Here is a 12,371-nt window from a genome sequence, read left to right on the forward strand (position 1 = left end):
CGGCTTTACTAATGACTAAATTGGCTTCGCTGGAACCCATATTGTAACTAGCATTTGCTGCTGCAGAATAAACCAATTTCAAAATGGGATAACAGTCAGAGCAGGCATATGCCAAACGTGAATACCTCCTGAAGCCACGGGTAGAACACCTGGTAAAGAGACCCAATCTTGAGTGAAATAAATACCGCGACTTCGATCTTGTTCAACAAAATCATCACGCAGTAAATCAACAAAGCCCAAAGTTATGTCTCTTTCACCTTCAAGTTTACCTACTACGGTACCAGAGTGAATATGATCTCCACCAGACATACGTAACGCTTTTGCTAATACCCGGAAGTGGATACCATGATTCTTCTGTCTATCAATAACCGCATGCATTGCACGGTGGATGTGAAGAAGTAGACCATTATCTCGGCTAATAATAAATAAGACGAATAAATGAGTTCTTTTTGATTCTGCATCTTCACGTGACTCAATAGGAGAGATTGACCTATTTCATACTTCTTCAAATAGCAAAGATTCAGCTTATAAGGAATGATTAAAACTATTTATATTTCTAAATTTCCTAAATTTAGAAAGTTCCCTTTTCGACATCATTATTTGAAGAAAATTTGATAGTTAAAGATCATTTTTGATCATCTTAGGAAAAAAGATAAGTCTTTCTTTTTTAATTGAATCATCAACGATTTCAATGATCTAAAATAAATAAATACACCAAACAACAAATCCAATTTTTTTTCATCTGATTGATAAAATCCAAAGAATGGGGAGGTTTTCATATCTATCAATTCGATCAAATAGACTGAGCAGCTTATCGAGAACATGACAAGTGTGAATGTTGATGATTAGGGTAGAAAGTTATTAACAATATTCTTGTATTTCTTTATTCGTACTTTGCTTTTACTTCCTGTTATTTCTTTCGCTTCGGTTATTCTATTATCTTATTATTATTGCTATTGCGGCGGTTTCTTTTTCATCGTTAGTATCTCTATCTTCACAAAATAGAGGTATCTAGATAAATAAGATTAGCATACACACTACCCTCCTCAGAGACTTTTGTGGTGATGATATCTTTAAGAATAATTCTACTTGTTCATGTTTTTTAAAGACGTCAAATCAAGATTGATCCTGCTAACACTTGACTCCTTGCCAAGTATAACGAACAACTATGCTTTGATTCCAAGCTAGTTGATGTATATCCTCATTATCAGTTTCTCTCCACATTCTGTATTATGAGAATTTTTCATAAATTGACTAGCTTTATGCTGCGCATCAATCTGTAACAGCACTCAAATCCTATATATGGAGTTAATACCTCACCTAGCCAATACAAAGTTCAACATCACTGACCATTGCACACAAACTTTCACCTTACACTACAAACCGTTTTTTCCCCAAATCGATTGTGTCCAGACCAGCTTGCGCGAATTTCATCACTTGGAAGATACTCCAGATTCTACCGTTATCATAAAGCCCAGGAACACAATGCCACTATCATCAAATTAAATAAACAAAATAGAAGTTCCACAAAATCAGGATCCTAAGATACAGCAACAGAAAGGAAATGTGACAAGTATACAACCTACCTACAACTTTACATCCCCCTAAAGGAAATGTGACAAGTCTACAACATACCCTACAACTTTACATACACCTAAGTTACACTAACCAGCTAGCCATATGCCTACTAAATTCTTCCTTTTCAACTCTAGTCCAAGTTCATTTCCTTTTTTTTCTGTACAGAAGGGAAGAACTGAATTTACAACACGGACGAACTCTCCTTCCCATAACATTGAAATAAAAAGCCAAGGATGAACTGCCACCAGTCTCGAACAAGCCAAGACTGAAACATATAACTACTGATATGATCAGATAAGATTCAGTCCCTCTGCCAAAGTACTAAATCTCACAACGCAGAAAGATCCGGGTTAGAACCAGAACCAGAACAGGTTCCCTTCGAAGTATCAGTATTGGACTTTTTTGCAAAACGCCCTCCGGAAGCTCTTGCCCTTTTCAAAGCATGCTGATGTCGAGACTCGTGAAGATATGGCTGTATTATCGAGGAAGAGAGAAAGTATCAGCAATTGAGGATGAGTAAATAAGAATAAAACCGAGCATATCGCATATGACCAGCAAGAATATTGTGTAAAACCTTATCAGCCAATCTTGTCAATTCACAGGAAAAATATAGCAATGGAGAAACTCATAATGGTATTAACAACCAAAACATTGGCCTAAAGAGTTCCTTTCACCAAATTAGATTCATGAGTGGTGTTTTCGACTTACAGATAAAGTGGGAAACAGCACTCTATACAGGTAAAAGGAGAGTAATAGCAGATTATCTTACTCCATTTTGGGGGTGGCGCCTGGGGAAAGGGGGTTGGGTCAAGGCACTTGCATCAAATCCTGTTTACTTTGCTTACAGAAATAATATGATCAGTTACCTACCATTTCCTCCTACTTAAGTGAAATGAAATTCTCAAAACTGATGCAATATTATAAACAATGCTTAAACAACTTGTTAAACAGTTGAATTTCTTTCTTTAAACGAAAAATGAGCTCAACCAAACAGTGGTACGTCTCTGTCCGAACAAGGGAATACGTCCAAGCACTGCTCGGATGGTTTCAATAACTAAGAGAACTTATACTAAGCAATATTTTTCCAGAACATCCAGCACACGTAACAAAGAAGGGGAGCCTTGGAGCAACGGTAAAGTTGTCTCCATGACTCCATGTGACCAATAGATCACAGGTTCAAGCCGTGGAAGCAGCCACTAATGTTTGCATTAGGGTAGGTTGTCTGCATCACACCCCTTGGAATGCGGCCCTTCCGCGGACCCTGCGTGAATGCGAAATGCTTTGTGCACCGGGTTGCCCTTTTTTTATCCGGCACATGTAACAAAAAACACATCGAACAAGAGAAAAGAACACCCAACACTACTAACCTTTCTAACTTTAATCAGCTTCTTTTCAAGTTCTGCTTTGGCACGTGACTCTCTCCGCCGCAAAATACCATGATACTGCTTGGCATTGACAAAAACAGGTTCTTGAGCCATTTCATGGGGCAAAGGCATCCTCAGGTGATGCATATCAAGTACATGAGGGACCTGTATTGTGCCATCTTCTGTTAGCACCTTAGAATATCTGGAGTTCAGCCACCAACAAGCTTAGACTCGGGCACAACTATGTTATAATGGATATTTCTTTTTTTTTCTTTTTCTTTGTAATATAACTTTCATAATGGATGTTTCTTCAGTGCCAATCTTTTACTTCTATGGAAAAAGTAAAGAGTTCGCTTTAGTACTTGGCAAAAGACACGTCGAACAACCACATAGAAGCAGCTGTCTATGTTTTGATATCTTTTTTTTTTTTTTGTTGACTGGTTTCTTTGTTTTGATATCCCTAAGGACATAACACACTTGAGCAGTCCAGAGGCATCATAGTTAAATTGGCAGAAAAGTAAAATTCTCCTCTTAATTTTTCAGATATTAAATGAATGTACAGCAGAAAAAACTGGAAAAAAAATGAAAGTTGACTTAAGATTTAAACCACATGCATACCATAGGCTGACCAAAAGGTGTCATCATTCCCCCGTAGTACGGGTCAGCATATAGATTTGGAGCACAAGCCTGCATATCAATTACAGAATAACTTCAAAATCAGGCAAAAAAAGAAGAAGAAGACACTTACCAGTGAGATAACTCCGCAAGCAAATCCAAACTTCTCCAACCCCATAGAAAAATCAAACATACTTACTATTGAGTGCGTAACAAGTTCAAGCTGTCGGGGCTGTGTTTGGCTCCCATCACCCTTTGGAGGTATGGTTGATGCGACTGGCTGTAAATTCTGAACTTGCGGATAACTCCTTTCCCCATCTAAATTTAAAACAAGACTGCATTAGCATTACTTAAGTAATTTATAACCATTAAGATCATGAAAGATATATATTTTTCCCATCTCTACCACTGCACTTCCCTCCTCAACTAATATAGCACCTTCATTTCCCCCCACTATGGCAAAAGATTTAAAAAGGAAGGGAAAGTAACTAGGCAAATGAAGCATCATGACAGGCTTCAAATCCTTAACAACACCAATAACAACTGTCTCAATCCCAAACAAGTTGGAGTTGGCTATATGAATCTTCACTGATCATGTCGCTCCATTTAAGCTCATTTTAGTCTTTTAGACCCCAATAATATACAAGACAAAAAGAATAAAAATGTTAGAAGTTTTCTATCTTTTCTACTGGTGTATAGTGTATAAATCTCTGTTAGGACTAAAAGACTTCTAATAAACATAGGACCTAAAGAACATATAGTAACATAACTAAAACATATTTTTAACTAAATGGTATCGCATATATAGATCTTTTTATCTCATTGTGCCCTATATTCCGCTAAGTTTGCATGAATTCCAAGAGATTATGGTCTTTTCAAACAATTTCCTTCCATGTAATTTTAGGTTTATCTCGTTCCATTTTAGCACTTTCACTCACCATGACTTCGCATCTGCAGATAGGTATATCTCGAGGTCGGCGCGAAACATGATCATACCATCTCAAGTGACCTACTCAAATTTCATCCTCGATTTGTGCTACAGAACAAAGATGACTTAACCTACGACACCTGACCAATGTTGCATATCTCCAAAAATACGGAAAAGATGAAGATAATCCATAAAGTGATGATGCTATTAACTGATTCACTAACCTGAAGTGACAAAAAAAGATTTAACAACATGCTTTTATCAGGTGCAACTACAACAGCAAAAAACCCAATGAAATTCCACAAGTGGGATCTGGGGAGGCTAGTGAGTATGCAGACCTTACCCCTACCTTGTGGAGGTAGAAGCCGTTTCCGATAGACCCTCGGCACAAGGAAAGATACAAAAGAAAGTAGTAACATAAGCAGTAACAACAACATGCAAGATGATGATATAACCGAAGATGAGAGAAACTATCAGATGCAACTAAAAACAATAAAATTGTTTCCAATAGCAAGAGCTGCATCACCATATTTCCAACTTGTATGGTGATCTAACTCTTTCCAGAAAAATGAGCAGAAGTGAAGGAACTTCAGCCTTACAGCAACAAATACATATATACATATATGATATATATATATATATATATATATATATATCAAATACTTTTCAGAAAGAAACCAATGAAGAAAAACAAGCCATATCACTCTGTCAATGACCATAGTGGTCTTTGCTTTCAAGATTGAACAAGATACCCGAATGCATATGTATGGTACTTTGTGATTTTTCAGGAGCATCATCATCTTCCTCATTGGCTCTACCATCAGATTGTGATCGTCCATCCACAGATTGTTCCCGTGATGAAGAATCTGATGCACTTCCCCGCATTGACCCCAGAGAAACAGGATTATAGCCAGCAGTATTCCACCAAGGTTCAGAATATACGATGGAATTCGGAACATTATAAGTTCTGGCTTCCCCACAGTTTACACTTTTGGACTTTGATTGCATGCTTCCCTACTTATATTCCGGTTAGTTCTTCATACAATGTCCTACAAAAATGATAAGCATATTGCTCTGAGGTTCCATGTCCTACCAAAATGATCTAAACTGTAATGACGGATACATGGGATAAACAGACTAATAACAATCATAGTGTTTATTTCGACTTGGAAATGATCTTCTTTTTGGTTCTTTTCTTCAAAAGCAATTGCCCTGAATCTTTCGTTTCTACTCGTAGAGAACGGAAAGAACAACAAGAAAGCCAAAAGTATCCCCCAAAAGCTTAATGTACTGAAAGTCTTTCTTGGATTTGAATGAACAAAAAAAACGTTTCATGAACTACACTATAATAAGGTGTGAAATATCCTGTAAAAGGCAAATTGTTAAAAACTCTAAAGTAAACCAACTCAGGAAACTTCTCTACAAACTTGCACATAAATAGCAAAATACGCATAGAAATGACATATCATTGGAGTTCTTACTCCATAAACCAGTTCTAGTACAATCCACAAGTAAATTTAACTTTTTAACCAAATTTTGTCAAGACTGCTCAAACTAACAATAAGCAAAAATAGAATTAGATAAAGAAAAATGCCACCATTGGGGAGGATAGAGTCAAAGCATAAAATCTCATTTTCCCATTTCCTCTGATTTCTTTGTACTTGTATAGCTACTCTTTTTCTCACATCTTTTACACCAAGAACTAAAAACGATAGCAACTTAACCGTATACATATGTGGCATGTTTGCTACAGGTTCAATCGAAACCAGCATTTTTCATATATAGGATATATTTCTATACAAAAATTACTTAAACTTCAAGAGAAGTTAAATTCTGCATCCATAATCCGGTGTACGAAGCATCCAACATTCACTCAGGTCCAGATAAGGGCCGCACCCCAAGGGTATGATGTAAGCAGCGCTGATTCCCGTGAGCTATAGGTCACACGGAAAACAATTTTACACTGAAATCTAATGGTAATTATTTCCACAGTAAATAATCCCAATTACTAGAATCAAGAACTAAGTTATCAAGACTACAAGTCATGGCCATTAAAATATTTTCAAAAAGCTTTTCTTTTTTCTGAATTTATGGTAATTGATCTTCTGATCAATCCAGAGATCGTAGAAGAGACACCTCAACGCCGCCACACCGCACAAAAATAATAATCCAATCCTTTTCAACTACTAAAAAATGAGACGCCTTACCACATCTATTAATAAACAAAAAAATATCATTCCAAAAAATTAGCATAAAAAATAAGAAATAAAAATCAACTTTGGAAATAAAAATCAGAGCAAGATAGTTAAAACATAATGAAAAAAAGTAATTTTTTGTTATTCCGACATGGTAATCAAGAAAAGAATTAACACCCAGAATTGATAAATTTTAAATACTCCAAAACAAAATCATAAACACATACAGTTGCGCCTGTAGAATTCACATATAAAAAAAGATCTTAAAATTTGATAATTGAAAGAGAGAAAAAACAAATTAAAACCCATAATTGATAAATTTTAAAGACTCCACAAAAGGCAAAAAACTCACAAGTACATGTCCAAAACAACATACAATTGTGAATGAAAAATTAGAAAAAAAGAAGAAGAGAGAGCTGAAAATTTTGAGAGTTTTTTTCTCTGTAAAATTTGAGAATTGAAAGAGGGGAAAAACAAAATTTACCTGCAAAAAGAAAGGGACAGAAGAGAGAGTACTGAGTAGAGTGATTACTGATTGGTGAAGAGAGAGAGAGAGAGAGAGAGAGAGTCAATGTGAGCAATATATGGAAAAAATTTATGTAAAAAACGTAAACTGAAGTAAGCAAACATGAGTGTGTTTTAATCAGAAAAGTCTATACTGACATGTGTCCAAGTAAAGGATGCCAATGTTAATTTTTATTCACAAAATAGAGGAAAAACAATTTGATTTTATTTAATATGAAATTAAAAGGAAAAAGAGATGAGCTTGTAATTATTCATTATTCCCTCCAGTTCTATATGAGTTATTTTTAAGGATTTGTCATATTTATTAAGAAAATAACAAAATAATATTAATTAAGAGGATTATTTTTTAAAAGACCTTTATCTCTTCTTTTTGAAAAACTTCTTAGAAATTGTTTAATCGTTTTTTAGACAAAGATATATTTTTTTTAAAATTAATTATAGTACCTTCTTAATTTTTTTTTAAAAAAATAACTATTTGGATCAAATTAAAAAGACTAGAAAATCATATATATGGGACCGGAAGGAGTATGATAGTGAAAACATTTGCCGCTTTAATCCATCATTTGTGGGCAAATATCTACTTTGATCCTTGTGAAATATGATTAAGTATATTTTACTTTCCATTAAGTGAAACGCATACTTTTAATCCTCTTGTGAATTAAATTTCATGAATTGTTAACTCTTAAAATATTTAACTAATCATGTATTATGTTTTATTTGCATTATTTGCTCTATATTTCAATGTAATATAGCTTCAAGAATTGTCTCAATATAATGCACTTCCTATATAAAGAGTCCAAAAACATAAATTTTCATTAATTGAAAGCTAAATATTTTTAATTAAACATAAGTACGAGTGTTCTATGACTTTTTTAGAAAAGTCTATATCAACCCGTCTTAAAATAATTGGTGTTAATTCACAAATGAGAGGAAAAAACACTTTAATTTGATTTGCATGAAATTTCAGTAGAAATGGTTATGTTCGTGGAATTTCTTTTTATATTTTTTCATGTTTCTTAAAATAACTTACTATCTAATTAAGTTCTTGAGAGAAGTTATAAGATTTTCGATATAAAAGTGCTTTCAATCACTTCTTTAGAGTAAAAAACACCCACCAAATTTCAAAAAATAAAAAAGAAAGAATATAAACACATTCTTGTCCCTATTTAAGTCATGATGGAATTGCATCAGGGATCAGCTCTCAGTCCATTCTTATTTGTCTTGGTAATGGATGAGTTAACGTGTCACATTCAAGGGGAGGTACCTTAGTGCATATTATTTGCATGTAACATTGAAGGATTGATGAGACGCGAGGCGATGTTAACGCTAGGCTGGAGGTAGACCCTGGAGTCTAAAAGTTTTAGGTTGAGCATGACTGAGACAGAATACTTGGAGTACAAGTTCAGTAACGTGACTCAGGAAGCTGATGTGGAGGTGAGAATGGATACATAAGTCATCCCCAAGAGAGAAAGTTTTAAGTATTTTGGGTCTATAATCCTAGGTAATGGGGAGATTGATGATGATGTCACACGTCGTGTTAGAGCGAAATGAATGCAATAGAGGCTAGCATCAGGCGTCTTGTGTGATAAAAATATACCATCGAGACTTAAAGATGTGTTCTGCAGAGTAGTTGTCAGACCGACAATGTTATATAAGGTAGAGTGTTGGCCAGTCAAGACCTCTTATGTTCAGAAGATGAAAGTAGCGGAAATGAGGATGTTGAGATAGATGCGAGAACATACTATAAGAGATATGATTAGGAATGAAGATATTTGGGGTAAGGTATGAGTCGCTTGTCTGGTGGATAAGATACATGAAGCGAGACTGGGATGGTTGCGCATGCAAAGAGAAGATGCACAAATGTCCTAGTGAGGAGGTATGATAGGTCGTCTTTAATGGGTCCAGGGAAAGGTAGAGGTATGTCGAACAAGTATTTGTGGTAAGGTGATTAGGCATGATATGACACATCTTCAGCTTACTGAGAACATGTCCCTTGATAGGAGGTCGAAGACTAGTGTAGTAGGTTAGTAAGTAGTCGAGTGTATTTATGTTCTACCTATAGTGTTAGTGTAGTCTAGCACTTCCTATTCTTAGATTTCTATTATTTCTTATTGTTTCTTTGGCTTTGTTTATCTTATTTTTCTAGTTGTAGTTAATTCTTCTCTTTTAAATTTGTTATGATTATGCTTTTCTTGAGCCGAGGGTCTGTCAAAAATAATCGTTCTACCTTCATAAGGTAGAGGTAAGGTCTACGTACATACTATCCTCCTCAAACCTCACTTTTGAGATTACACCAGGCATGTTATTGTTGTTTGTTTGTTGTCCCTTTTTTTTCTTCTCAAGAATGCATCTCTAGCTATTTTGCACCTAGGGGAGTGACTGTTAATAAAGCGGGTTGAGAACTATCGGGTGTCAGTTTAAATATACAAGTGATTATTTTTTATCTGTCTAAGGTCTTGATGAATAAGTTATTCGATACTTATACTGGTGGGAGATAACAGTTATCACATAGTGTAATCGAGATATGCACAATACTATAATTAAAAATAAAAAAAACTATCTCCAAAAAAGAAAAGAAAAAAAGATTTGCAAACTCCAAACATAACGTTCCTCCAAGTTAACCGGTAGTAGTAGGTTCTCTAGGTAAAAAAATCTTTTTCCTACAAAAAATAAGAATAAATTAACAAAGAAATATTTTTAAAGCCCACATGAAACGCATATAGCTTACAAATGCGGAAGATGCGGATGAGTCGTGACTAATGTATGGTATTGGTCCCCCCACACTGTTCTTCCAATAACGGTTGGCTCCTCAGCCACGTTACACTTTTGCTAGAAGAATAATATTCTAAACCAAAAATAGAAGTTCGAAAATAATGATTTTTAAGTTCCTTATTCTGCTCTGATGTGGTGTAAAACGGACCGAGTTGGTCGGCGCGATAGAAATTTTACCTACTATAGCAAAGGTATATAACTTATTTATTATAAACTAAAATTATTTTAAAATATTATTTTTTATAGTTATTTTTTACTATATTTTATAGCAAAGTAAATATTTTATGGTATATACTATCATTGAGGCATGAAATACGATTTATGTTTTTTCTTTCTCTTAGACAACTGGACATACTTGTTTTTAAGGGATTGTCGTTATTGTATTCATGAATACATGGCGCGAATACATGTGAATACATGCGCGTATAGCTGTATTCATGAATACAGCAGCGGAAATACATGTGAATACATACACGTACAGCTGGACTGCCCTGATTTTAGGCGCTTTTTGCTGCTGTATTCATGAATACATGGCGCGAATACATGTGAATACATGCACGTACAGTTGGACTTCCCTGATTTTAGGTATTTTTTACTGTTGTATTCATGAATACAACAGCGCGAATACATGTGAATACATGCGCGTACAGCTGGACTGCCCTAATTTTAGGCGCTTTTTACTGTTGTATTCATGAATACATGGCGCGAATATATGTAAATACATGCGCGTACAACTGGACTGCCCTGATTTTAGGCGCTTTTTGTTGCTGTATTCATGAATACAGCAACGCGAATACATGTGAATACACTATCGTAACAATTGAATAGTAATTATAAGAAATAATTATATATATAATAGTTATAGAAAGTTAATAACCACTAAACAACGGTGATTTATGAAAATTGCTCTAAAATGATCTCGTAATCAGTTTAGACTCCTTGACTTTGGGCTCGGACCAGACTATTAAGGGGATGATTTTCTTGCAACGGTTCTTTTTTCGAAAGAGGTTAGTGTTTCAAGCCGTTGTACAAATAATAGATATGATTAGTTTATAAAAGGTAAGGCTATCGACTATACATTTTGAGCAGTGTGACAAACGTTTTTGTTAATAATGAAGTCATTATATTCTATTACCTAAAAAAAAAGGTCATTTGGATTCAAATGAATACACAGACCAAAGTACAAACCAAATAAAAAAGGTCGATCGTTTTAAGGTAAGACGAATTATTAAAGGATATAAGCAAAAGAAAAATAGATTGTTTCTTTTAAGAGGTTTAACATTGAACAAAGACAAATCAATTATGACTCGTGTTGAAGAGGAGATGACTGGGCAAAGTAATTATTGTGATAATTAGAATATAGTAAAATAATTTTTATGTAACAAAAGAAAGAAAAATGACTTTTGGGTAATGAACACAAAATTGAATGAACGCAACAAAAGAAAGAAAAATGACTTTGGATAATGAACACAAAGTTGCATAATCACCCATAAAATTTACTCTGATTTTATTGATGCTATATATTTATGGCGAAAGGTAATAGTCTAATACGCTTGACTTCTATAAGCTTGACACTTATAACATACATAAATTTGAAGATCTTCATTTAATGGAGGTAATGTAACGACTCAACCGGTCGTTTTGAGTATTACAACCCCATTTCCTCATTTACTTTTCAAATTAGGCTTTACAGTTGTTGTGTGACTTGCCGGGGCAATTAGTTCGGGTCCGGTGAGGTTTTGGAATGAATTGGAATACTTAGTTCCAAGGTTTAAAGCTTAAGTTAAAATAGTGACTGGATGTCGACTTATGTGTAAACGACCTCGGAATTTAATTCTGATGATCCCAATAGCTCCGTATGGTGATTTTGGATGTAGGAGCGTGTCCGAAAAATTATTTGGAGGTCCGTAGTTAAATTAGGCTTGAAATGCCGAAAGTTAAATTTTTGGAAAGTTTGACCGGGGGTTGACTTTTTGATATCGAGGTCGGAATCCGATTTTGGAAATTGAAATAGCTCTGTTATGTCGTTTATGACTTGTGTGCAAAATTTGAGGCCAATCAGACGTGAATTGACAGGTTCCGGAGTCGTTTGTAGAAACTAAAAATTTTAAAGTTCATTAGACTTGAATTATGGTGTAATTCATGATTTTAGCGTTGTTTGAGGTGATTTGAGGGTTCGACTAAGTCCGTATGATGTTTTAGGACTTGTTGGTATATTTGGTTGAGGTCCCGAGGAGCTCGGATGAGTTTTGGATGGTTAACAGATCATTTTTTGCCTTGGTGAGATTGCTGATATCTGTTGCTGCATTTTTCGGATTTACTCTTTCCCGTTCGCGAAGAGGAATTTGAGGCAGGTATGATTTACTCTTTGCGTTCGCGAGGGGGTCTCACGTT

General features: G+C 34.9%; 1 protein-coding gene across 4 annotated transcripts; it reads right to left on the reverse strand.

The window, feature by feature from the left end:
* Positions 1-1,477: 1,477 nt before the first annotated feature.
* LOC104109570 (nuclear transcription factor Y subunit A-1-like) lies at positions 1,478-7,295 on the reverse strand. 4 transcript variants are annotated; one of them, XM_009618901.4, is made up of 6 exons: positions 7,165-7,295; positions 5,238-5,534; positions 3,757-3,875; positions 3,561-3,629; positions 2,946-3,107; positions 1,478-2,050 (listed from the first exon to the last, which is right to left on the reverse strand). In XM_009618901.4, the coding sequence occupies exons 2-6, from the start codon at positions 5,491-5,493 to the stop codon at positions 1,907-1,909; spliced, it is 750 nt and encodes a 249-aa protein (XP_009617196.1). In that variant the 5' UTR covers positions 5,494-5,534; positions 7,165-7,295; the 3' UTR covers positions 1,478-1,906. The 4 variants fall into 4 exon arrangements, with proteins under 4 accessions (XP_009617196.1, XP_018630899.1, XP_009617197.1 ...); XM_018775383.3 differs by having other exon boundaries at positions 5,238-5,499; positions 7,165-7,261; XM_009618902.4 differs by lacking the exon at positions 7,165-7,295 and adding an exon at positions 7,033-7,050.
* Positions 7,296-12,371: the final 5,076 nt, after the last annotated feature.

This window comes from Nicotiana tomentosiformis, chromosome 1, assembly GCF_000390325.3.
Source record: "Nicotiana tomentosiformis chromosome 1, ASM39032v3, whole genome shotgun sequence".
In the NCBI taxonomy this organism is placed as follows: Eukaryota; Viridiplantae; Streptophyta; class Magnoliopsida; order Solanales; family Solanaceae; genus Nicotiana; species Nicotiana tomentosiformis.